The sequence below is a fragment of the Pantherophis guttatus genome, chromosome 4 (assembly GCF_059756535.1).
Source record: "Pantherophis guttatus breed Tessera chromosome 4, ASM5975653v1, whole genome shotgun sequence".
Classification (NCBI taxonomy): domain Eukaryota; kingdom Metazoa; phylum Chordata; class Lepidosauria; order Squamata; family Colubridae; genus Pantherophis; species Pantherophis guttatus.
In genome coordinates this window covers 8,541,104-8,569,043 of record NC_142066.1, presented here as the reverse complement: position 1 = coordinate 8,569,043, position 27,940 = coordinate 8,541,104, and the positions used below count along the sequence as shown (strand labels likewise).

The following is a 27,940-nucleotide window of genomic DNA, read 5'->3' as shown; positions in this document are numbered from 1 at the left end:
ATGGCCATCATTGGGGGACTAGGTCCTGATACATCATCCTTTATGGCAGAAAGTGTACATGTCTACAAAATTCCACAGGTAGTTTGGGATGGAGTGAGAGAGAAAATTCTTTTGTAATTGATAGTAGATACTAGTTGCTTGCTATACCTTTCTCCAGGAATTCAATTAAATACACTTTTATCACCCCTCTTCTGTTTTTCCCCACAACTCAATAGATTGACTCAAGATAATCCAATTAAATCAAAATCTTTTATTACAATCATAGAGGTGTTTTGGCTGCAAGCTAGCAACAGGTCACAAGTCTTCTTACTACAATTTGCTTGGTGTATGATAAAAGTACTTCACTGTAAAACTCTACTGTTTTATTTAGGAATTGTTGAAGTATTGGTGCTCTAGGGTTAGTTAGTATTTTGCTATGCCTTTATGCAGGACTTCAGTTTTGCTCTCTTTGCTCTCCTTTCTCCAATTATTCAATATGTTGGCTCATAATAATCAGTCAATAGAATCTAAATCTTTTATTACAATCATAGATCAGAAAAATTTAAATTTAAGTCACAAATTACAGTACAAAATTCATCTTATTTGAGAAGGTAAGCTGATGGTTTGACCAGTATCTGTGGTGAAATCTGAAGCTGTGTCAAGAGGAGGATAGAAAAGGCTGGTTAGCACATAGACAATAGAATAATAGAAGGGATCTTGGAGATATTCTATCCAACCCACTCTTCAAGCAGGAGACCCAATACCATTTCAGATACATCATTGTCCAGTCTCTTTTTGAAAGCCTCCAGTGATGAAGCACCCACAACTTCTGAAAGCAAGTTGTTCCATTGGTTAATTGTTTTCACAGTTACAAAATTTCTCCCTAGTTCTAGGTTGCTTCTTTCCTTGGTTAGTTTTCATCCAGTGTTTCTTGTCTTGCCTTCTGCTACTTTGGACAATAGTTTGACACCCTCATCTTTGTAGGAGCCCCTCAAATATTGGAACACTGTTATCGTATCTCATGATTTTAGGGAAGATTGCCTTTCAGCCACTTCCTGCCCATCCCCAACTCAAACAGCATTTTCACTGATGTCCTCAACTCAGCTCCAGATTCCACCAAGCTATCCAACAATAAGTTACAACTTTCCTTGTTATGTCTTGGTTGGGTGTGTTAGTAATAACTGAATTTAAAACTCATCTGATTTGCCTGGAAATTGTTGAAGGATTGGGGATATGTGGTACTTTTGGAGATCTCCATAATAATTGTAGTAAATGAAGACATGATTAATCCTTTCCATTCCTCCAGAATCTCATGGGCATAGTCTTTTATGTATAAGTATAAGATAGTTAACAATTTTCCAGATGTTCTAAGGGGATGAACATACTGGAATTCTGAGTTAGGAAACTGAGTGTGATTGTAAACTAGTTATATTTCAGATGACAAAATATTTCATCAAGGAATTTTAGTTGCTATTGTTTTTCATCAATATTGTCATAATCTACAAAGAATTGGACAAATGTTAAATGTAGGGAGACCTTCATTAAGTTTCTCACAAGCAGTCTTCACATTTCTCCCATGATTTTCATGAAGAACAAATTTATCTTTTTCGTTTGTTTAGTTGACTTATGGTTCCTTTGCCCAAGAGGACTTTCAGATTACTGAGTTCTTTCCACTTTATTGCATGGTCCCAAAAGAGGAGCATCAGTACATTGGACTTATACAACTTCTTCTCCATTTTGGATGGACATGGATTGGACTCTTTGTTTCTGAAAATAAGGAAGAACGTTTTTTGCAGAAACTGCAGCCGTTGCTTTCACAGAACGGGGTCTGTTTAGCTTTCACACAAAACATTCCACAACATCTCAACATGGAAGATTTGTCAGAATTGTTAGAGTCAATCTCAATTATTTCTGATAAATTGATGGATCAAAAATCGAATGTTTTTCTTGTCCACGGAGAATCCATCACAATAGCGTGGCTCAGAAGAGTCATGTTTCTACGTGATTCCGAAAATAAAGAGAGTGCATTATTTAGGAAGGTTTGGATCCTGATGAATTCAATTGATTTCATCCTGTTGGGAATTCAAAAGAATTGGGATCTCCAGTTGTTCCATGGGGCTCTTTCCTTTACTGTGCATACAAGAGACATTCAAGGCTTTAAAGAATATCTTCAAGTCATCAAACCTTCAACCCACAAAGATGGATTTCTTCCAGAGGTTTGGGAGCAATTGTTTGATTGTTCATTTTCAAAGACAGAATTATCTTCAACGATCACTGAAACCTGTACTGGAAAAGAGAATTTGGAGAATATATCTGGTGCTCTGTTTGAGTTGCAGATGACTGGCCAAAGCTACAGTATCTATAATGCTGTTTATGCAGTGGCACATTCTTTGCATGAGTCAGTGAGATCAAAATTCCAACCAAGAGAGATTCAAAGGGTTGAATTTCCTAATCTGCTGCCTTGGCAGGTAATCTTTCCATGCCACACATACCTTGTATTTCAACAATTATCCACAGTCATCCACAATCTAATATAGTTTATTTACCCTGGTCTATGGCTACAAATCTATAGAGAAACTGAGGCAGCAAAGCTATTATTTTTATAAAATAAGAGGATGAACATAAACCATGTCTTTCCTAATTTCAGGATAGTGAATGGGATTTACTGTATGCATATATTTTCATTGTATAAATAACTTTTCACCTCCACGTAGAATTGGCCTGTCTTGTGAATTTATCAAATCTGGTTCCAAGAAGAATTCACTTGCATTGTGTGTGAAGGCGGTCTTTCTTCTTTTTGTGCCCAAAAAAACATTTCTGAAATGTAGATATTTCACTTTTCTTATTAGCTTGTGAAGAATGATTCTCACCAGAGCCATGGTGGCGCAGTGGTTAGAAAGCAGTACTGCGGGCTACTTATACTGGCTGCCGGTTGCCAGCAGTTTGGCAGTTTGATGCCCATTGGCTCAAGGTTGATTCAGTCTTCCATCCTTCCGAGGTTGGTAAAATGAGGAGCCAGATTGTTGGGGGGCAAATGTAAATCACTTAGAGAGGGTTGCAAAACACTGTGAAACACTATATAAGTCTAAAAGCTATTGCTATTCAAAATTATCCTCAGCCAGTTCTCTAATCTACTTCTCCTTGGCTCATGAACCTTTCAGAGTTGGGATGCAGAGCATTCTCTCTTTATCAATGTTCAAGAAGAATGGACCAAATGTCAGTCCTTTACAGCTCTGGCTGCCACCCTTTGAAACAACTCTATGTTTGAAAGATTCCCCCCCCTCTCTCTCTCCCTCCCTCCCTCCCTCCCTCCCTCCTTCCTTCCCTCTGTCTCTGTCTCTGTCTCTGTCTCTGTCTCTGTCTAAACAGTTGAGTCTCAGGTGATAAAATCTGGCTAAAGGAAATTTGTCAGGTCTCAGGATGTCAAATACCTTTGTACTAACAAAGAAGAAATAATGTAGGATGAGTTTAGATATGGTCCATTTCATTTCATTTTCCACCCTAGAAGTAACATTAAATTAATACAAATGTGTGTCTTTCTCTGAAATGTAGATTATCTATATTCTAAGTGTACTTATCTGATATTTGTTAGAGCAATGGAAGGAATGACTAAGAGAAACTTAAATATACTGACCACTACTTCATTATTCTTCTTTCAACTCTCTTCTATTCTCTTTCAATTAGCTCCATTCATTTCTTCAAGGCATTTCTTTCAACAATTCAGCTGGGGAGAGAGTGTTCTTGAATGCAAAAGGGGAAGCAACAGGTGGATTCGACATCACCAACTTGATCACTTTTCCAAACAGATCCTTTCAGAGAGTCAAAGTTGGAAAGATGAATCCTCATATTCCCAATGCAAAGGAATTAATCATTGATGAAGGTGTCATTGTGTGGCACCCAGCTTTTAACCAGGTGTGGACTCATTTAATCAAGTATTCCTTGATCCATTATGATCCAATATTGAACACAGTCTCTTTAGAAATCTAATTTGTAATTTTTGAAATGGCATATTCTGTACAAACATTGTCAATGATCAATCTTTCATCAAATTGACAAAATGACATTACAATTTAAAAGATAGGTATTCACATTTGGGTTGCATTTCCATTTGAAATCATAAGATACTGTTTCCATAATATTGTAATCAAATATATTTGTTTATTCACGTTGCCATTCTCCAAACACACCCTTTGCTCATTCTTATAGTGTCAACATTTTAATGGATAGTTAAAAACTGTGATGGCTCAGTGGTTAAACACTGAGCCATCACATAAACACTCAGGCCTGTCACCTGTAAAGCTGCCAGCCCGGGTTTGAGACCTGAGCACTATGCAATAGGGTGAGCTCCCATTCCTGCCTCAGCTCCCATCCACCTTGGAATTCAAAAGCATGCAAATGTGAGTAGATTCATAGGTATTAATTTGGTGGGAAGGTAACAATGTTCCTTGTCATATAGCCATGCTGGCTACATGACCATGGAAAATATCTTTGGATGATGCTGGCTCCCTCAGTCAAGAAACACTGTGAGCTCTGTGTCCTACAGTTCAACACAGATGGACAGGGAAACCTTTACCTTATAAACGTACCTGGAATAAGCCTTTGAGAATTCAAATATTCTTCCTCCCACCATCAAGGAGAACAATACAAACTGCTTAAAAATTTCTCTTTGCAAAAATCTTTTATGTTTAATACCAGGTTCTTCCAATTTCTCTGTGTAATGAGCATTGCTCCCCTGGATACTGGAAGAAAGGGTTGGAAGGAAAGCAATTCTGTTGCTACGACTGTGTTCTGTGTCCAGAAGGGAAGGTTTCAAATCAAAAGGGTAGGTTAGACATTCCAGCAAGTCCTCAATAGAAGCAAATTATAATACACTACTTTAGTGTAGCAAGTAGTTTTGTGAGTTCTTCAAGTTGGGTATTCATTTCCATACCTGTGAATCACAATGCCCATGAGAGCTGAGCTTTTATATCCAACCCTACAGATTTCTATTCTGTGTTTTGGAAAAATGGGAAACATCAAAAGGGTCTAAATTTTAATAATTTTGAAAATTTATTAGACAGGATTGAATAATTGCCCTTTCCGTTGTGCTTATTTTATGGTGGTCCCAGCTGATACAATGATTTCCCTAGAAACATGATCCAACTGGTAGCCAATAGAAAAAAAACTTGAGAGGGATAACAGTTGGCACCTTTAAAGTATATTATTTTCAAAAATGTGGAATGTATAAAATCATGCCGTGATTTCCCTTCCAGATATGGATGACTGTTTTCAATGTTCAGAAGATCATTATCCAAATAAAGAAAAGAAAGGCTGTATCCTGAAACTGCTGGTCTTTCTAACTTTTGAAGAAACCTTAGGAATTGGTTTATCCTCAGCAGCTCTTTGTTTCTTCCTCTTGACATCTTGGGTACTTGGAACTTTTATTAAGCACAGGGATACTCCCATTGTCAAAGGCAACAACCGGTCCCTCACCTACATCCTCCTTGTCTCTCTTCTGCTCTGTTTTCTCTCCTCTTTGCTCTTCCTCAGCCAACCTGGCAAAGTGACCTGCCTTCTCCGGCAACCAACTTTTGGCATCACCTTCTCAGTGGCCATTTCCAGTGTTCTGGCCAAAACCATCACCGTGGTTGTGGCTTTCATGGCCACTAAACCTGGTTCTCAGATGAGAAAATGGGTGGGAAAAAAATTGGCCTTTTCTATTGTCCTTTTTTGCTCCCTCTTCCAAGTATGTATTTGTACTATTTGGTTGTTCTCATTCCCTCCATTCCCTGAGTTGGACATGCACTCAGAGCTCCAGGAAATGATTTTACAATGCAACGAGGGGTCAACTTTCTTCTTTTATTGTGTCTTGGGATACATGGGTATCTTGGCCATCGCAAGCTTTATTGTGGCTTTCTTTGCCCGTAAATTACCCGGCAGCTTTAATGAAGCCAAGTTCATCACCTTCAGCATGTTGGCCTTTTGCAGTGTGTGGATCTCCTTCTTTCCAGCCTATCTGAGCACAAAAGGAAAAGCCATGGTAGCTGTGGAGGTCTTCTCCATCTTGTCCTCTAGTGCTGCTTTACTGGGATGCATATTTTTGCCAAAATGCTACATCATTGTTTTCAGGCCTGAGCTAAACCACCGGGAACAACTTATTAGGAGAATGTAGGACATCATGTGTTCTTTCTGGCTATGGAAATGATTAACAGAACAAAAAGAGTAGAGTGCTGCTATCTACAGGAAATTATAGATGTCATTGTTTCTATCAAACAAGCTTTTGTGTAAAATTGGGATTATTATTAAAATTCATTGTTGCCTATTCCAAATGAAGTGCTCATTTTGCTACATTTTCAGCAGTCCTCCAAGGTTGCTTAACCTAATCCTTTTTTCCTTTGAATACATCAAAGCTTTTTTGAGATTTTGAGCATCTATCTCTTTATATTCTTAGGAGATTGGAGAGATTTATTTTAAGGACACCTAAAGGTTTGCAGCTTCCAGTTCTTGAAATGTAAAAGTTAGAAAATCTTTGAACATGTAACAGACGTTTAACTGTGTTTTTGGAAATGTTTTCATGAACGATTGCTCTCCATCCACTAATGTATATCTACTGTACCTAATTATCCAATTTTAATAATGTTGCAATTTAGGGACATTATATAAAACATAGTCCTCTTTCTAACTCATCCCATTAGAAGTATATGCTGACCATTGATCATAATAAATTTTGATTTAATTTGGTTTGATTTGGGTGTGTCTTCCACTAGTCTTTTGGATGAGACCCTTTCCATTATGCACTGGCTAATAAAATACATCATCAGGCTGGAAAGCAGGAGACCCTGAGTTCCAGTCCTGCCTTAGCGATGAAAGTCATCTGGCTATCTTTAGGACAGTCCTTCTCTCTCAGCCCAACCCACCTCACAGGGTTGTTATTTGGGGAAAATAGGAAGATGAAAGTGTGTTAGATATTTTCAATGCCTTGAGTTATTTGTAAAAATAATAAAACCTATATGTGTGTGTGTGTGTGCGTGTTTGTATATGTATGTGTGTGTATTTGTGTTTTAATTCCATGATGTCAGTATTGCTGACATTAGCATTATCTGCCTGGACATGTGGATGAATTCCTCATCCAAATGGCTTTCTGGTTTAATTCCTTGTTAGGTTAAAAAAAAGTTTTGTCTTCTCTATTAAACGACTCTGTTCATTTTACATGGTTAATGGGAGTCCTGCTCCATTGTAAGAAACGAACCCGAATTTGAACAATGAAAACTATTTTTATTGTCATTCTCCCTTGGATCATCATAACTGACAGTGAGAACAATTAATAAGTGGAACAACTTGCCTGTAGAAGTTGTGAATGCTCCAACACTGGAAATTTTTAAGAAGATGTTGGATAACCATTTGCCTGAAGTGGTGGAGGGATTCCTGCCTGGGAAGGGGGTTGGACTAGAAGACCTCCAAGGTCCCTTCCAACTCTTCTATTCTATTCTATTCTATTCTATTCTATTCTATTCTATTCTATTCTATTCTATTCTATTCTATTCTATTAACTGACATCTTCTCAATATTAAATCGTGAGACACTTATTATTTGACCAATACCAAAATAATTATTTTCTTAGGCCCAAACTTGCTGAGCAAAAGCAAAATTCAACAACAATCAAGATGTAAGCTTATCAAGTACCGTATTTTGCTTATCAAGTACTGTATTTTTCAGAGTATAAGACGCAGCTTGGTTTTTGAGGAAGAAAATAGGGGAAAAAAATCTGCCTACCAGGTATTCATCTGGCTAGCATCCTAGTCTGGTCAGCTTCAACACATTAGTTTGCTGGTTTTTGCTTGGGGATAAAAAACAGCCTCTAAGACACAGCTGAGAGGAAGCAGCAATGAGAAAAACAGGCAAAGCACGGGGGGTGGGGAGAGATCGCTTCACTCAGCTAGCGCCTAATTAGGGCTGAAAGAAAACTTCTAAAGAACAGCTGAGAGTCGGAACAAAGCATGGTGATCGCTTGACTCACTAGAGCCTCATTAAAGCAGAGAGTTAAGGGACCAGGCAAAGCTGGGAAGATTTCTCACTAGTGCCTCATTAGTGCTTCATTAGGGCTGAAAAAAAGGTTTGAAAAAGCTACATTCGGAGTATAAGATGCACCCAAATTTTCAGCCTCTTTTAAGGGGGGGTGGAGATGTGCCTTATACTCTGAAAAATATGGTATCCCATCGTCTGTCTTTGCCTGCCCACAGCCACGATGGGGAAGGGGTGTGTATGGTACGACCGGAGGGCCAACTCATCTTCATCCTCCCATGCCTCTACTCCTGCCTACTGCTATTGCTGCTGCTTGCCTTGCTGTGATGTGGCAAGGCAAGGCAAGTGGCAGAGTAGGGATGGCACCATGGTGTGGCTCCTGCATGCTTGACCCCCACTGTCCAACCACAGAGGCATGGGTGGAGGCACTTGATCTGGCCTGCTGCAGGCGCTGCACAGCTGCCTGCCTGGTCATGGCCATGGACAAGCAAAGACAGACTATGGGAAAGAGTGGGTGGCTGTCCGCACAGCTCATCTGGCAGGTCAGAGCATATGCCTCCCTCCCGTACCTATGGCTCCGCCTGCTGCTGGGAGGGCCAGCCTGGTAGTCACAGTGCTCAGACTCACCTATGCTGTGTGGTCTGCAGAACCCCAGGTTGCCCTTGTTAAGTGCCCCAGACACCGTCATGCCCCACGTGCATTGGGAAGGGTGGCCAGTCAGGCTGGGCCAGGACCTGGGCAGTGGGGGCTGATCCCTTGCTATCTCCGGTGAGGGTCCATAGGCCAGATATGGGACCATCCAGCCAGTGGACATTGCTTTTGACATGTTTGTTGTATATGTAAAAAATAAGACATCACCTGAAAATAAGCCCTAATGCATCTTTTGGAGCAAAAATTAATATAAGACCCTGTCTTATTTTTGGGGAAACACAGTATTATTTTAGTCCCATTATTTTAAATATATAACTCTGAAAGTGTCAACCAGAGCTCTAGTTGCTCATTTTCAGCAGCAGGAACATTTACATTGGGACTCTAGATATGAATAAAATGTGTGTGTGTTGACTTCTATAAACCATTCTGATGTCCTCCAAGCAATTCAGTTTTCATGTCAGCAAATTCTAGTTAAAGTTGAAATTATCTCAGCTGTGAAAAGAGCTGAGATGGTTTGTGAGAAACTCTCTTGAGGCCTGCAACTCTCAAAGGCCTGGAAGTGGTCTTATTCTCAACACTGAGGCTGAGGAAACATCTAAAGGCAAATTGCAGAGTCATTAGTCTGAAAAATAAACAACGGTATAATAAGATGTCTGTCGAATGGGGCATTAGTTATCCTACTGTGGCATGCTTATAGCTAGCAGATATTAACATTTATATTTTTAGTTTCTGATTCAACCCAAGAATTAAGACAAGCCCTAGCAGGAGTGCTGTCAGTCAGCCAGCCGGACTTACTGTGATGTAATTACAAACCAGAGTATCACTTAGTGATGTCTATGGAAATTCTCAATCATCCAGGTCACGGTTGTTCTAAAAGTGCTTTTTCAAAAGGCAGCTATACTTTGTTTTTCCATGAGAAAAAATGTCTCCCTTGAAAAAGCATCTTTAGGATCACTTAATCATAGAGTTATTAGCGTTTGCAGAAGAACGGCTGAGGAAGAAAAACTGAAATGCTCACTTGGTAGTTCGCCTAATCTCCCCCTTCTTCATATCTAACTTTTCTGATGAGGCAATTAGTGAGCTGCAGTCCTCCTTCTGCTTTTTAAGAAATTATCCTCTCTGTGATTATGTTGCAGGAATTTTAGTCCTGTGTTTTTGAAGTGTCAAAATTCAAACCAATACAAACACACTAAAACTATTTGGGATTTGTTTCCTGGATCATTTAATGACAGTATGTGAACCTTAAACTGACAAATCCATACAGCTCTCCTCCATTCCATATTATGCAAAGATATATCAGCACCCTTTTTTTATTAAAATAAAATTTGAAATGCAATGAAAAATAAAAAGATAATATCATAAAATAAAAAGCAAATCCCTAGCATTTAGCATTGCCTTTATTTTTGAGAATATCACGTGGGTCTTCCATTCCCCACCATCCAGTCAGAACTGAAGAAGCTTCTTGAAGAAGTGGAACATATTCAAAGAAAAACTCGAAAGTTCAATTGCTTCCTTTGGGACAACCATGACCTGAATGACTGGGAAGCTTCATAGACATTGGTTACATTAGTACACAGATTAAATAACTTGCAGCAAAATTAACAGAATAAGTGAATTGGAAGGGACTTTGAAGGTCTTCTAGTCCAACTCCCTGGTCAAGCCGGAAACTCTATTCCATTTCAGACAAAAGGTTTTATGTCATTTAATGTCAAAAGATTTAGGCACCCCTGTTCAGATGGCAGATTACGATGACTCTTTAAGTCAAAAGAAAGGAAGCAATAACTTTTACTTGAGATGCAGTTAAGGATGATATCTTTCACTCAATGTAACTGTATTTTTATTAGGTCCGAATGAACTTTTGCATGTAAATGGACCTAAAGTTTGAATCCTGGTCATAACAAATGGCTCTCTCTTCCATTGTTCTGCAGCCTTGATCAGAGATTAATCCAAAATAAGTGTTAATGTAATGAAGCCAAATTTCCTTTCTCTTCTGCCACATATTAATTTGGTAGCATATCATCTAAAATTAAGTACAGCTCCACTCCCGAAAACACTGCACAAGCAACTGAAGTCTTGATTCTTCCTGTGGGCTTTGAACTTTAATTCAAGTGTGAATTGTTCTGAATCAGAAACTGTAAATGCAGAAGAGGCTAGGATTGTGTCTCCATCGAAAGAAAAACTCAGAGCAGGCTGTGACTTCATGGTCTATCTTTTAATCTGAAAAGGAAATACTACTTGTCAGTGGGCTATATTGGGTTTTTTTAGACTGGATTTAGATTTAGCTTAGACTTCAAATGCTAAAAATAAATATTTAGGAAGTTGTGTATACCTGTGGTTTAAAAATTTAGGAAGTTGTGTATACTTGTGGTTCAATACTATTGGATTTTAACTATGATTGTCAGGGTTCCAAGTAATAACGCCATAGAAAGCAGAACTCCAAGGCAGGCAGGTTCCTCAAAGAACAATTTTATTGGAGATATCATATTGGCACAAACTGGTGAAAACCGACACTGAAAGTTCCCGTGGTTTTCACCTGATTAAAAAGTGAAAATCCCTCCTTTCTCCAAACAAGCAGTCCCATTGTCTAATCAAGGTCCTGGTTGCCTGGTTACTTTACTCCTCCTCTCTCCAGCCACCTGTTGGAATGTCCTTAGCTCCCACAAGAAACAAATTCTCTGCCACTAGTGACTTGGAAAGTGGTCAGTCCGGTGCTACTGTGTACCACATTATTGTATCCCACTTTGGCATACAATGAGCAGGAAGGCTGATATACTCAGTTACATTAACCATGAATGCACCATTAGGAAACTTGAAAGAATAGGTTAAAGATACAGTTCTGTCCAATCTGTTTGCTGATAGTTCACATAGGATCTTAAATACTGTTCCACCACTGCGTTTGTGCATTCTGCTGCTCCATTAGTGCTCGGATGAAATGCTGAACTAAGTCCCTGTGAGGACCCAATGGACTTTATGAATTCCCTCCAGAACTTGACTGTGAACTGGATCCCCCTATCGGAGATGATTCTCCGAGGGACACCATGCAGCCTATAAATATGCCTTATGAACAGTTTAGCCAGTTTATGGGTGGATGGGAGACTGAGGCAAGCTATGAAGCGGGCTTGTTTCGACAATAGGTCTATTATGGTCCAAATGACTGTATTTCCCCCACTGTCAGGGAGCTCTATGATAAAGTCCATGGCAATCTCTTCCCACAGCCAGGAATAACTCCATAGAAAGCAGAACTTCAAGGCAGGCAGATTCCTCCTCTCTCCAATATATCTCCAATAATTCTAAGAATTATTCTGTGAAATATTTAAAACATAGAATTACAGAGTTGGAAGGAAACTTGGAGGTCGTCTATTCCAACCCTCTGCTCAAGCAGGACAATACTATACTGTTTCAGATAAATGGTTGTCCTGCTCTTTTTGAAAGCCTCCAGTGATGGGGCACCTACAACTTCTGAAGGCAAGCCATTCCATTGGTTGATTGTTCTCACTGTTTGGAAATTTCACCTTAGTTCTAGATTGCTTCTCTCCTTGATTAGTTTTCATCCATTGGTTCCCATCTTGCCTTCTGGTGCTTTGGAAAATAGTTTGCCCCTCTCATCTTTTTTTTTTTTTAATTTGATTTATATGCCGCCCTTCTCCGAAGACTCAGGGCGGCTTACAATGTGCTCAGCAATAGCCTTCATCCTTTTGTATATTTATACAAAGTCAGCTTATTGCCCCCACAAACTGGGTCCTCATTTCACCTACCTTAGAAAGGATGGAAGGCTGAGTCAACCTTGAGCCTTGGCGAGATTCGAACCTGCAGTAATTGCAGGCAGCTGGTCTTAATAAGCTTAATAACAGGGTGCCTTAAACCCCTGTACTACCAAGGCCCTGTCTTTGTGGTAGCCCCTCAAATATTGGAATCCTGCTATCATATCTCCCCTAGTTCTTCTTTTCACTAGACCAGACATGCCAATTCCTGTCACAATTCTTCATAAATTTTAGCCTCCGGTCCCCTAATCATCTTTCTTGGTATTCTCCGTACTTTTTCTAGAGTCTCAATTTCTTGAGTTCTTGTTCCATTAGTGTTTAGATATCCTTTTAGTATATCGTAAAAGGCAGATGCTATCTATTTCAACTCCTTTCAATTAACTAGTAAAGAAAATTTGACTTTTCCCCCTCCCACTGTAGGATATCTGGAATTTTCATAAATGATATCATTGGAACTATAAAATTAAATATAGCAAGAAAGCAAGATGGAAAGATGATGAAAATATAGATAAACTGATAAAAAGACCCAATGTATAAGTCCTAGAGCAGAACAAGTATGAGTTCCAGTTGTGGTGAGGGTGAATTCTCCATTCTTATTTTTTAAAACAAACAAACAAACAAACACATACAAGATAAATGTAAAATGTGTTTTAGTTTATCTTTTCAAAGATCTTGTTTCTTCTTTTTCCCTTTGGGGGGGGGAGTGTCAATGATTTTCTTTTTAACTTTTACTTTTATCTATTTCCCAAAGGATTTTCCAATCAAGACCTGCTAATCTGTACCAGATAGTTGATGTTTGACCATTTCATCCAACATTTTGCAGGGAAATGGTTTCTTGATCCATTGATCAAATTAAACTTTTGTCCTGATTTCTAGAATTACAGCAACATTGTAGCTTCCAACTTCCCAATTCCATTTGTGCACCATTTTCAAAACAGGTGAAGCATCAGTCACTTATGATGTCACACCAAAGAAGGAAAGTTGTTGATCAGACATATAAAGAAAACATTGCCATGTTGCCAATGGTTCAGTGGCAGTTATGTCCCTTATGAATGACTGCAATCATTCTATTATTCTAGCAGGCCAGAATATCAAAAGGTTTGCACAGAAGGGAATAGAAAGTGAGAAAGGATCTATATTTATACCAAGCACAACATGGGGGAAGGAAGTCGTAATGCTGACTCTGTGAGAATCATTTCCACAAAGTTATCTTCCTTCTGTTTTATCTGCCAGACGTTCTCCTTGAAGGTAGACTCAGACATTTTCACCATATGCAGAAAATCATAAAATTGATCTTCCTGGTCTTCCGGATGCACAAAACAGTTACTCTGAGCTGTCCTGCAAGTGATGCTTTCCCTGTTCCACATGAGTGGTATCAACCTGGTGACCTCGTCATCGGTGGGATGATGTCTCACTTGGTTTACCATTTCTATCAAACTCTATTCAAACAACATCCTTTTCTCAACCTTTATGATTCACCAATGTAAAGATTTTCCTTTCAATCATCTGACCTTAGACCCACATAGCAAAAAATCATTTATATGACTGTTGGTGTAGGAAATGTAGAGTTTTTCATGTAAATGTAAGAATTCTTTGTGTTTTGAAAGTGGTGAGAGAGAAGAGGGAACTTTCTTTGTGTTTCTTTCATGAACAACATTCTCGTAAGGAAAGCATATTTGATTGTGTAGAAATTATCAAAAAGAAGAATGCTTTTAAAAAAATCAGCTCTGCTACATTTCACAACACAAAAGGCAACTGGACATTATTGTTTTGGTTTTTTTTAAAAAAATATTTCATTACTTATCCAAGAAGCTTCTTGTCCTGTCTCAGTTCTGTTCAATTCTGGAAGCTTCTTGGATTAGAAGCAAAATACACTGCTCAAAAAAATAAAGGGAACACCAGCAGAAGACATCCGAGATCTGAATGAATGAAATAGCCTTATTAAATACTTTTTTCGTTACATACAGTAGTTTTGTGTTCCCTTTAGATGTTTGAGCAGTGTATAAACTACTGTATGTAACGAACAAAGTATTTAATAAGGCTATTTCATTTATTCAGATCTCGGATGTCTTCTGCTTGTGTTCCCTTTATTTTCTTGAGCAGTATATTTTCAAAGAAATATTCCAGTTGCCTTTTGGAAAAACACTTTTGGGACAACCATGATGAGGATAACTGAGAATCTCCACAGACATAAATATTGGAAGTTAGTTAAATTATTTGCATTCTATTTTACTGAACAGGTAAGGAATGATAGGATAGAATAAATGTGTTTTAATATTTCTCTTGCAGCCAAAGTGGACACACACCTTAGATATTGATTCTGGGGAACTTAGAATTATGAGAAATCATAGAATATTCCTTCAGAACTGAAAAGATTCAGATGAAGAAGATGTATGGGTTTAGAGAGAATCTCATCCTAAATCTACAATTCTTTCTAATTTAGTAAAGTTCCTAGAAAACTAAATCAACAGAGAAAACGAGCCACAACATTCTGGGTTAAACTGAAGGCTGAAGTTAAAACTCCATAAATTAACATAGTATGCTTTATGATGATTAACTTTCTAGAAAAATATAAAGGAAAAAAATTGTATGCAAAATACATTTGGACTGATAAAAAAATTATTTAATACTTCAGTCAGAAACAAGTTTTCTTGTAGTCAGTTACAAACAGTACCATACTAAAATAATTTGCATAATAATAATAATAATAATAATAATAATAATAATAATTGTCCTTAATCTATTTGCAGTGTAATAACCAAATTCTACCAACACATCCTTGCCTTGGCCTTTGCTGTGAAGGAGATCAATGAGGACTTCCAGATCTTACCTAACGTCACTCTTGGGTTCCACATCTATGATAGTTATCACAATCCAAGGATGACTTATCGCACCACTCTGGACCTCCTTTTCAAATCTCAGGAATTTGTTCCTAACTTCAAATGTGATAGCCAGAAGAATCTGATGGCTATCATTGGAGGATTAGGTTCTGATACATCATCTAATATAGCTGAAGTTGTAGATTTTTACAAGATTCCACAGGTCAGTATGGAGGAGATGAACAGAAAAAAATTGTACTTTGTTGTTATGGCATAATTACTGAGAATCAGATATTAGACTTGTATTAAAACGTTCCACAGACCTTAAGGTATAATACTTAGCACTCTTTTATGAAGCTACAATGCCAATCATAGAAGTGAGTATGTAGAGTCATTCCATTCCATACCATAGATTTGAATGTAGCACACTCTCATCTTGTTCAAACAAATGAACTATTATAATGTGTTTGAAATAATTCCTAGAAATTCCATTCTATATTAATATTTCAAAAGTAATAGAGGAAAAATTCCTTCTTTGGAGATCTTTTACAGGAAAACTAGAACTAGAAAGATTGGATTTGAGCTAATGACTCAACAGAGTATTATTCTGCTTTATTTTAGCTGACATATGGCTCATTAGCCCAAGAGGAGTTTCAGACTAGCAAACACTCCTCACTTTATTACATGGTCCCAAAAGAGGACCATCAATACATTGGAATTATTCAATTGCTTCATCATTTCAAATGGACATGGATTGGGATTTTTACTATGGATAACAACAATGGAGAATGTTTCATACAGAAAATGCAGCCCATACTTTCACAAAATGGAATCTGTTCATCGTTCATACAAAGGCTTTCACAACTAATTCACATAGAACACTTTGGAGAACTTTATCATGTAGCCTCTAGTATTTCCAATATTTTGAAGAATAGCAACACCACCGCACTTCTCGTCTATGGAGAATCAGGGACTATTATGTGGCTCAGAGGTGTCACGTTTGTAGCAGATCCTGAAAACAAGGAAACTGCATTATTTAGAAAGGTGTGGATCATGACTGCACAAATTGATTTTGTGCTCTCAGGCTTTCAAGTCATGTGGGATCTCCAGATGTTCCATGGGGCTATTTCCTTCACTGTTCATTCAACAGCAGCTGTAGATTTCAAGGAGTTTCTTCAGACCATCAAACCTCATTCAGGCTGCAGAGATGGGTTTCTGCAGGATGTTTGGGAACAATCATTTGATTGTTCATTCTCAAAAACAGAATTACAAGAAATGTCCAATAGGCAGTGCCCAGTGGAAAAGAAACTGGAGGATCTTCCTGGGCCCGTGTTTGAAATGAAAATGACTGGCCATAGCTACAGTGTCTACAATGCTGTTTATTCTGTGGCTCATGCTTTGCAGGCTCTATTCATGTCGGGGTTCAATAAGAAAAAAACTATGATGCGTAAAAAAATTAACCTTCCACCTATGCAGCCTTGGCAGGTATTCTCTCTGCATTCGACGCTTCTTTTATTTCAATGAGCAATTTGATCTAGAATTACCATTTGAATCTATGGCGGAAAGTCTGAATATTTTCTGCTTATAAAATCCAGTGTGAAAAAAGGTCATAAGTCACTTTTTTCAGTGCCCTCGTACCTTCAAACAGTCACTAAACAGGCTGTTTTAAGTAGAAGACTACCTGTATTATCCTTTAAATTCTCTCTCTTTTTCATTCTCTTTTACATAGCTCCATCCGTTTCTACATGGCATTTCTTTTAATAATTCGGCTGGAGAGAAAGTTTCCCTGAATGAAAAAGGGGAAGTAATGGGTGGATTTGATATCATCAACCTCATCACATTTCCCAATCGGTCTTTTCAAAGAGTTAGAGTTGGAAGAATAGATCCAAGTTCTCCAACAGGCAAAGAATTATTCATTGATGAAGATTTGATTGCCTGGCACCCAGCTTTTAACCAGGCATGGACTCATTTCATGGACTGTACCTTGAGCTATTATGATCCCAAATAGGGGCTTTTAAACCATATTGAGCAAAGCCTCTTTAGAAATCTAATTTCTATGTTTGCAAGAAAAAATGGCATACTAAGAACAAATATGGCCCATGATCAATCACTAATCGAATGGACAAAATGATTTTGCAATGTAAAAGTCAGATTTTATTTTTGGTTGCAATTACCTTTCAAATTATGGACGTTGCCTTATTTCCGTAAAATTTTAATCCCTCATATTTATTTACTCAACTTGCCTTTTTAAAGAGGCCGTTTTCCTCATCACTGTAATTTCAACAACTTTTAATGCATAATATAAATCCAGCTAGGTAATATTCACTAGCCCTTTGGAGAAGTAAAGGATTCTTTATAAAGAATAAAATAAAAGATGATGATTAATAACTCACCAATGAAGGTGTCCCAGAATAATGTTGAAGAATCTACTTTGAGTCAGTCACTCGTCCACCTTTGGTCCCGGTGACTGTCCCAGATTAGATCCTGCAGGATTAATAAATGTTTTTTTTCTTAAAACCTCCCTTTGCAAGAATCTTTTATGTTTATCCCCAGGTACTTCCAATGTCTCTGTGTAATGACCATTGCTCCCCTGGATACTGGAAGAAGGAAATTGAAGGAAAACAATTCTGTTGCTATGACTGTGTTCCATGTCCAGAAGGGAAGATTTCAAATCAAAAGGGTAGGTTAGACATTCCAGGAAGTTTTTTTTTTTTAATTTGATTTTTATTATGACATATAGTGATACAATCGGTACATTTTCGGTTCATTGGTGCAATTATATACATATATACATCTACATGCATTTTTGCTTGTCTTTTGTTGATATTGTTTCTTGAAGCTAGATTTAATTTCAAAACACTTAAAGATAATAGTGCTCAACTCTCTAAGACTAAATATAATACTATTCATATAGATTTTGTTAATTAGTTAATATTTAATCTCTATTACCTTCTTTATTTCTTTCCCCCATCCATTCGTACCACATGTCCCACACGCTATAAAATTCTGAATCTTCTCTGTCGTTAATTTCTGAAGTCAATTTGTTCATTTCGCGCACTCCAATATTTTTCCAATAACATGTTCTTGAGGTGGTATTTGTTTTTCTTTCCAATACTGGGCAAAGGAAATCCTAGCGGCTGTCAGAATATGTATAATTAAATACTTTTTCTTTTTTGCATATTCAGTTTTCAAAATTCCCAGGAGAAAAGCTTTTGGGTCGAAATCAAAATTTTCTTTTATTATTTCTCTAATCCACACCCATATCATCCTCCAGAATTTTTGTGCCTGATTACATGTCCACCAGCAATGATAAAAAGTACCCTGCTGATGGTCACATTTCCAACATTTAGGGCTCGAATTGGGGTAGATCTTCGCTATCCTAGCTGGGGCCATATGCCATCTATAAAACAGCTTGTATTGGTTTTCCCTATAAGCCGTCGCCTTTGTCATTTTAAGGTTATTATTCCATATTGAGTCCCATTCGTTCAGATTTATATTCTGTCCTATATTTTTGGCCCATGCTAACATCGGTTCTTTAACTACTTCCTCTGCCATATCGTACTCCAATAAGTAATTATATAATTTAGCTAGAATTTTGTCGTCCGTACCCATCCATATCTTGTCAAATCCATTTATGCTCATTTCAATGCCAAATTCCTCCTTATCTTTTTTATATCTGGATTTAATTTGGTTATATGGCCACCAGTCTATAGAAATACTTTGTTCCATCAATTCTTCCCTTGTTTTAAGGTTCCCTCCCCCATCTAATAATTCATTGTATCTGACCGTTTTACCCATTTCTAATACATTTGGATATATTATAGCCTCCATGGTGGAAAGCCATCTCGGAATTTTCCTATAGTGCTTCTGTCTCATCTCTCCCCATATTTGTATCAAGATCTCCCTTATTTTATGTCTATGGAAGTAAGTTTTTATCTTCTTCCCAGTATCCCAGAGATATGCATGCCAACCCTTCTGGAGATCATACCCTTCTAAAGTTAACAGTCTTTTATTTCTCAGGGTTGCCCATTCTTTCAGCCATACTAGGTTTGCAGCTTTTTGATATAACTCCCATTTAGGTAATCCGAAACCCCCTCTTTCCTTCTTGTCCTGTAAATTCCTAATCGCTATCCTTGGTTTCTTTCCCTCCCAAATAAATTTCCTGATGATGCAATTGAGCTCCAGAAAGAATTTTTTATCTAATTTAACAGGGACCATTCGGAATAGATACAATAACTTGGGTAATATGCTCATTTTTATTGCCGCAATTCTGCCTAATAATGATATCTGTAGTCTTCCCCACTTTTCCAGATCCTGTTTAATATTTCTAATCAATGGTAAATAATTACCCTCTCTGAGGGCCGAGCACCTTGATGAAATTTTACCTTCTTGGCGGTTTGGATCTCCATTGATTCTTCCAGTACTTTTTTCCTTACCTCCGTCATATTTTTTGTTAATAATTTAGTTTTGGATTTATTTAATTTAAGGCCTGCTACCTCCCCGTAATTGCCCAATTCTTCCAGAATTTTATTGCCTGATTCTAATGGTTCTTCCATGATTAATACCACATCATCTGCAAATGCCTGTGTCTTATATATCTCTTTTCTGATTGTCAGACCCTTTATTTCATTATTGTTCCTAATCTTTCTCAAGAATACTTCTAGTGCTAAGATAAATAGAAGTGGGGATAGAGGGCACCCTTGTCGGACCCCTTTTCTAATTTGAAAAGCCTTAGTTAATTCTCCATTCAGTAATATGTTAGCCTTTTGTTTTTGATAGATTGTGGATATCGTATTGACAAAATTTGATCCGAATTCCATTTGGATAATTTGTTGTTTCATAAATTGCCAATTAAGATTGTCGAATGCCTTTTGGGCGTCAACAAAGACCAATGCCATTTCTTTGTTCGGGTGTTCCTCATAGTATTCCAATATGTCTATTATCATCCTTGTATTATTCCTGATTTGCCTCCCAGGGAGGAATCCATTTTGGTCACTGTGTATTATTTTATTCAAAATTATTTTTAGCCTTCCTGCTAAAATACCCATATAGATTTTGTAGTCCGTATTCAGGAGGGATATCGGTCTGTAATTTTTAATTAATTTTGGGTCTTCTCCTTCTTTTTGGAGGAGAGTAATATACGCCTCTCTCCATGATTCTGGAATTTTGGATTCTGTTAGGGCCTCATTATAAATTTCTAACAACTTTGGTAACAAAATTTTTCCCAAATCCGAATTTTTATAAAATTCCCCTGGAAGTCCATCTGGGCCTGGGGATTTGTTCTTTTTAAATTTTGATATTACCATCCTTAATTCTGTCATCGTTATTTCTTTATTAAGTATTTCTTTATCCTCTTCCCCGATTTTTGGAAGGTTTTCTTTTGACAAGTATTGGACCACCTTTTCATTAGGAATTTGTTCTTCCGCATACAGAGCCGCATAATACTCTCGGGCAATCTCCAATTTATCTTCCTGTTTATTGTTGAGGTGGCCTTCCGGGTCTTCCAATTGATGAATTATGCCTTTCTCTGTTTCTTTTTTTAACCTATAGGACAGCCACCTGCCCGGTTTGTTTGCATTTTCAAAATAATATTGTTTGGTTCGTTTCATTTTGTACGCCAATTCCTCTTGATCTATAACATTTAATTTGTGCCGTATAACCATCCAATTTTCTTTAACATCCTTATTGTCTGGTTTATGTTGTAGTTCCCTCTCAGCTTTCCCTAATTCTTCTATCAGTGCCTTCTGCCTCTCTCTTCTTTCCTTATTCCTGTGTGCACTATACGATATTGCTAGTCCTCTTATGTACACTTTCATTGTATCCAATATGATACCTCGAGCTGTTGCTTCCTTTTCATTTACTTCAAAAAATAGATTTAATTCTTTTTTTACTTTCTCAACATTTTGCTTGTCCTTTAGAAATTGATTATTTAATCTCCATCTTGTATTTCTTCTCTTGTGCGTACATTCCCATTTAACCTCTAATGGATTATGGTCTGCCCAAATGTTGGGCATGATTTCTGTTGACTTAATATCTAACCCTATATCTCTGCTTATCCACATCATATCAATCCTAGGCCAAGATTTCTTAGGATTAGAATAATATGTATACTGCCTCTGATATGGGTGCAGAACCCGCCAAATATCCACTAGATTGAGTTCTTCTACCATATCAAAGAATGGTTTTGGTAAATTTTTCCTCTTTTTCTTTTTACCTTTGGTCCCCTTATAATCTCTATTTGAATCTATTACCCCATTAAAATCGCCAATTATGCAAATCTTGCTCTTATCCATCATGCTTAATCTCTCTCCTAATTTTTTATAAAAGACTCCTAGGTTTTCATTCGGGGCATAAATTGCTGTTAATAAGATTGGACAGTTGCCTCTTTTAACTTCCACCATTAATACCCTTCCCTTCGGGTCTGCATATTTTAGTTCGGCTTTTATTTCCTTCTTGATGTACAATGCTACTCCCCTTTTCTTTTTATCAGCTAGGGATGCATAAAGATTCCCCAATTTCTTATATTCCAAATATTTTTGATTTTCCTTTTTAATATGGACCTCTTGAAGGCACACTATATCCATATTTTGTTTAGCTAATTTTGTAAAAAAAAAATTCCTCTTTTTGTTATCGTTTAGGCCATTTACGTTAACCGATATCAATTTCCAATCATCCATCTCTTAATTTTTGTATACTATCCTAATACTTCTTGGCACGTGTGACTCTGTGGACTTTGGTCTTTCTTTGTCTCCTTACTATCCTTATCTTCCTCCTCCTTTTCCTTCGATGTCCCTTCTTTCTCTCTTATCTGCTGGGTTGCTTCTTCTTTCGATGTTTCTGCCTCTAACTCCTCTTTACTAATTTGATCCTCTTCAGATGCTCGTAATTGATCCAGGAACTCTTGAGCTGCTACTAAGCTATCTATCTTAACTTTATTCCCTTGCCACGTAATCCACATGCCTTCTGGTAAGATCCACCTGAAGAGAATATTCCTTTAATTGAGTAGCCAAAAACCTATAATCTCTCCTTATCTCCCTTACCCTCCTTGGGATTTGTTTCAATATGATCACCTCCTTTCCTTTATACATGATTGGCTCATCTCTTGCCATACTATAGAGGATATCCTTTACCTTCTTCCTTGCGAATCTTATATGCACCTCCCTTGGCAATTTATTTCTTCGTGCATAATTTGTCTGGACCCTATACGCCTCGTCAATTTCCTTTATAATATCCAATTTATCTTGTTGCAACACCTCAGCAATTAATTCTGCCATCACCTGGCACAGATCTTCTTCCTTATCTTCCGCAATGTTTTGGAAACGGAGGTAGAAGGAGGCTCGATCCATTTCCAATTGGGTAATTGAGTCTGCCAATTCCCTGTTCTGTTCCATCAGTTTTTGGTCAACCGTATCTAATTTTTTTTCCTGTTGTTCCATTTTAACTTCCATCTTTTTAATCTTCTGTGTATTAGTTTGTATCGATTCCTATATACCAATCATTTTTTGATCTAATGCCCTAATATCTGTCTTCAATTCAGTATGGTTACTAGACATTTTTTCTTGTAACATAATCATCGTGTCCTGTATTGCTGTCAATGTTGATTGCATTGCTTGCATTGTGGGTAGCATTCCTGATTTCTCCATTTTAGAGAAACCTTCAGTCAATTTCTGTGTAGCAGGTGATGTCGTTGTGATCGTGGGATTTGAGGATGTTTTCTTTCCTGTTTTTGTCACCGTGGATGAGAAGCTCATCATCTCTTTTAATACCTTTTTTCTGTTTTCTTGTTATATTTTCAATGTTTTTCCAGATTGTCATCCACCAATATTTAACTGCCTCTATCAAATGAATTTATATTAAATCGTTCCCTTCCGTTCCACTATTCCATATTGTTTAGTAATACAATAAATCAATAATTCAAATTTTTATCTGTTGCACAAACCTATCTTGTAATAAGTCACTTATTAATCAATTAATAGTTAAACTAATTTGAACTAAGATAACCCTCTCACCTGCTACCACTACTTAAGCAAATTATCTTTACCTACTCTTATTTAACACTTAAGCACTGATGACTTTCTAATATATCTTAAGCAATCTAAGTACACATATAGATAATTAATTATGCAATCTCAATATTCAATATTTTAAGTTATAAAAAGCTAATCAAAATTAAGAATCAATAATTGAAAGAAGAAAGGAGGAGAAGAAAGGGAAAAATCCAATTATAGAATATAAAAGATTATAGCGTATATAAATTCCTTAATAAAAAAATCTAAAAAGTACTTAATAAATTTTAAATAAGTTCACAATTTAGATTATCTAAAATGGAATATGTAATATATATAATATTAATATAGATATATACTTGTAGATATATAAATTTTCTAATGTTTTTTTTCTTCTTGTTGTTGTTGTTATTTGCCCAACTCGTTGATTGATTAATTGCTCAATAACTTCTCTCAGTCATAAAAGAGCAAAGGGGAAAAGCAACCAAAAATATAAAAAAATTCTTTTACAATGATGCAGCAGGCACGCTTTGCTGTATGATCTGCTTCGTGTTGCTCTTAAGTTCAATCACTCTCCATTTGCATTGTCATTCAGATTTCATCAGCCATGTTATCTTCCCCAAGTGCTCCTTCTCAGTCTCTCAGCTCAAGACAGTCTTATTATTAGTCCTGACAGCTACCGCACTTCCAAAATCCAGTTCCTTTGTTCAATTAGTCTATTCCACACTCTTAACTTTCCAAAGTTTGTTTGCTCAAAACAAAGTATCAATCCAATCCACTGAAGGCTCCGTCTCCCTTTCTAAAAGTGTCCTCAGTCTCACCAGCACGTCTGCAATTTCATCTCCCACCAATCTCCTCCAACCTCACAATCGCCGCCAATTCCTTCCAGGATCCTTCTTATCTGACGCAGCCAGCACAATCCAATTGAACTCACTCCGAGCGTGTTTAAGGGAGAGTAGTACGAATGATCATAGGCACCAACTTCACCGAAATCTTCTTGCTTCCTGTCTTTTGTTGGCTATCACAGCTTCAAGTATGCCATTTAAAGCAGACGCGCCCCGTTAGTTTGACAGCGGTAGTCGGTCCAGCAGAGAGTGCTTGCTCCTCACCGCTCTGCCTGCTGACACCCCGCTATCGTCCGCGGAGCTCTCCGAGCTCCCACGTCTCGAAGGGACCCCAAAACACAACAAAAAAGTGGCGCTGCAAGCAGCGATCACTGTCACAGCGCCATATCGCTGGGATTCACCAACCGGAAGTCCAGGAAGTTTTCATTAGGTTGATTTAAGCAAACAAAGAGGAGCAGTGGTTCAATAGCTTAATGATGCTAGAAAAGGTCATTAAGCTCCAAGGGTTTGAGTCCTAGCATGGTGTGGGGTGGTGAGCTTCCGTTACTCATCTCAACTTCCGGCGATCTAGCAGTTCGAAAGTATGTTATATGGAAGGAGATAAATAGGTACCACTTCGGTGGGGAGCTCAGCTGGCACTTCATGTGGACGGTTAGAATCCTGCTGGCACTGCACTTCCCATTTGTGATGTCCATTTGTGAGGCAGCTTTAATGTAGGGACAGGGCCCATATGATGCTGCTGTCAGGGTTCTGACCGATGCCCTAATAAAAGCAGGAGCCTCAAACCAAATTTCAAGAAAAATCCAGTTGTTTATTAGGAGCACCATGTTGGCATGAACTAAGTGAAGTTCTGATGTCACTCAATTCGTACCTTGCCTCTGACTGTGTTTCCTCCCCCCCCCAAGGTGTGTCATAAGTCATATTCCCCAACGAAGCAATTTTGCGGATCATGAAAGTCATTCCCTCCAGCCATTACTGGTTTCTGTGGAGATGGCCTTGACTTTGGCCGCTCGGATGTGTTTTCTTTTTTTTTTTTATTGCAAAAGTTTTACAGTTACATTTTCACCCCATTTTTCCTCCCCAACCCACCCCACACTCCCCATCCTAACCCCCCCAACCCCCCTAACCCTCCCCCCTGACTTCCACAGAGTATAATCCCATCAAAATCCCCTTTTTATAAAACTTGAACCCCTCAAACCCCCTTATAATTTTTCATCTTCACAAAATTCATACATTTCTATTTTTATATAATACTTTCAGTGAAAAGCTATTTGAGGATGTGTTTTCTTTTGACTGAGGTGCAAATTCCTCAATGCAGCTGCAAGGGTTGATTCCCCATCCCCCTGCCTATGCAACTTGGGAGCAGGTCATTTGCACCTGAGTAGTGCAAATGGTATGGAGCCTTCTTGAAACTGCTGAAAGGACTGTGTTGTGGAGCTGTGCTTTGTGCAGCTGTGTTCCTTTTTGCCCTGTGTCCCTTCACTGTGGAAGACAGACACAGGCTGTTGGGGATGAGTCTGTGTTGTCTGCTTCTCAAACTGAAGCACAAATGGTTCCTGTACTCTGCAATCTTTTTCCTGGAAATCCGTTCATACTTCCACACTATTTGAAGGGTATTCATCCCAAAGTGCATAGCTAAATGTCAATAGAGGTTCTCATTCATCCAGGTCATGGGTCTCCCAAAGTTGCTTTTTAATGAGCATCTGTCTGCAAGGAATATAAATCCTTCCATTCCCCACCACCCAGTCAGAACTAAAGAAGCTTCTAGGAGGAGAAGCGAAAGATATTCAAAGAAAAAACAAGAAAGTCAAGTTGCCTCTTGAAAAAGCATCTTTGGGACAACCACGACCTGGGTGACTGAGAATCTTCATAGACAAACAGAGCTTAGGCAGTCTTAGGGCAGCCAAGTACTAGTCTGTATAAGCATTATAGTCTCCTGGCTAATGTAACATCACCATATACTGAATAAATAAGTATTTTTTTTATTTTACTTTAATAAGCAAAGTGTAATTTGCACACCTTAGTATGCAAATAACTAATACTTTTAGTTATTAGTAAATATTCATTTTTATAGCTGTGACTCACAATGTGTTGTTCAGGTCAATACACTCTGTTACTAGAGACTTACATATATCTTTACGGTTTTCTTTTCCATGTTTGATAGAAAATGGCGGAAGTCAAAATGGCCTACATTGCAATAAAATTTAAAATGATACAAAGGGTTGCATTTCAAAGAATAATATTCCTTCCATTTCTGCTTCGTTTTAAGCCAGTCCTCAAATTTTCCATTTGAGGAAAAACTGAATTTTCATAGAAACATAATTAATCTGGTAAACGGTGGAAAGAACTCAAAGTTATAACAACTCTCACCCATTCAGAAAGTAATTTGAATACTATAGGATACCTAGATGATAAATTCCTTGATTTTCTTTCCAGATATGGATGACTGTTTTGAATGTTCAGAAGATCATTATCCCAATAAAGAAAAGAATGGATGTATCCTGAAATTGCTGGTCTTTCTAAGCTTTGAAGAAACATTAGGAATTGGTTTGGCCTCAGTAGCTCTTTGTTTCTTCTTCTTGACATCTTGGGTACTTGGAATTTTTATTAAGCACAGGGATACTCCCATTGTCAAAGCCAACAACCGGTCCCTCACCTACATCCTCCTTGTCTCTCTTCAGCTCTGTTTTCTCTCCTCTTTGCTCTTCCTCAGCCAACCTAACAAGGTGACCTGCCTTCTCCGACAATCAACTTTTGGCATCACCTTCTCAGTGGCCATTTCTAGTGTTCTGGCTAAAACTATCACCGTGGTTGTGGCTTTCACGGCCACTAAACCTGGTTCTCAGATGAGGAAGTGGGTGGGGAAAAGATTGGCCTTTTCTATTGTCCTCTCATGTTCTCTATTCCAGGTAATGATTTGTAGTCTTTGGTTGTTCACATATCCCCCATTCCCTGAGTTGGACATGCATTCAGAGCTCCAAGAAATGATTTTACAATGCAATGAGGGGTCAGTTTTCTTTTTCTACTGTGTCTTGGGCTACATGGGTATCTTGGCCATCGCCAGCTTTATTGTGGCTTTTCTTGCGCGTAAATTACCTGACAGCTTTAACGAAGCCAAGTTCATCACCTTCAGCATGTTGGCCTTTTGCAGTGTGTGGATCTCCTTCTTTCCAGCCTATCTGAGCACAAAAGGAAAAGCCATGGTAGTTGCGGAGGTCTTCTCCATCTTGTCCTCCAGTACTGCTTTACTGGGATGCATATTTTTGCCAAAATGCTACATCATTGTTTTGCGACCTGAGCTAAACCACAGAGAGCAACTCACAAAAAGAAATTAGTACATTATGCATTCTTTCTGGCTCCCCTAATTAAAAGATCAAAGGTGGTTTGTATGCCATTTCAGGGAAAGAACTTGATATTTGGTGCCTTTGCAATCCATCCTCTTTTTTTCATTGAGGTTTCTCTATAATTTCTAGATTTAATGGGATTTTAGTGTGGTCTAGAGGGTAAGGAACTGTGGTAGAAACCAAGGAGCTATGAATTCAAGCTGTGCCTTGGCCATGAAAGCCAGCTGGGTAACTTTGGACCAAACACTGTTTCTCACAGGGTTGTTGCTTTGTGGAAAAAATAAGGGAGATGGTATATTGGATATGTTTGCTGCCTTTGGTAGTTTGTAAGATAATAAAGTGGTATATATTGTAAAAAAATAAAATAATAAATGAAATGAAATGAAGCACTAATATGAAATGAATTGAAATAAAGTAATAAAATGAAACAAACCTGCTATGGCAAGTGAAAGGGATTGAAAGATATAAAATGTACGATGACATCATTAACTAAATTCCACCCAGTTTGTAAAAGTATAGTGAGCTGCACAAAAG

The 27,940-nt window shown here is 37.8% G+C and overlaps 1 protein-coding gene across 1 annotated transcript; it reads left to right on the top strand.

The window, feature by feature from the left end:
* LOC148113674 (vomeronasal type-2 receptor 26-like) lies at positions 1-27,397 on the top strand. The gene is made up of 7 exons (XM_087893261.1): positions 1-78; positions 1,599-2,377; positions 15,143-15,434; positions 15,833-16,696; positions 16,941-17,168; positions 17,765-17,891; positions 26,499-27,397. Exons 1-7 carry the CDS (start codon positions 1-3, stop codon positions 27,395-27,397), a joined length of 3,267 nt encoding a protein of 1,088 aa, XP_087749387.1.
* Positions 27,398-27,940: the final 543 nt, after the last annotated feature.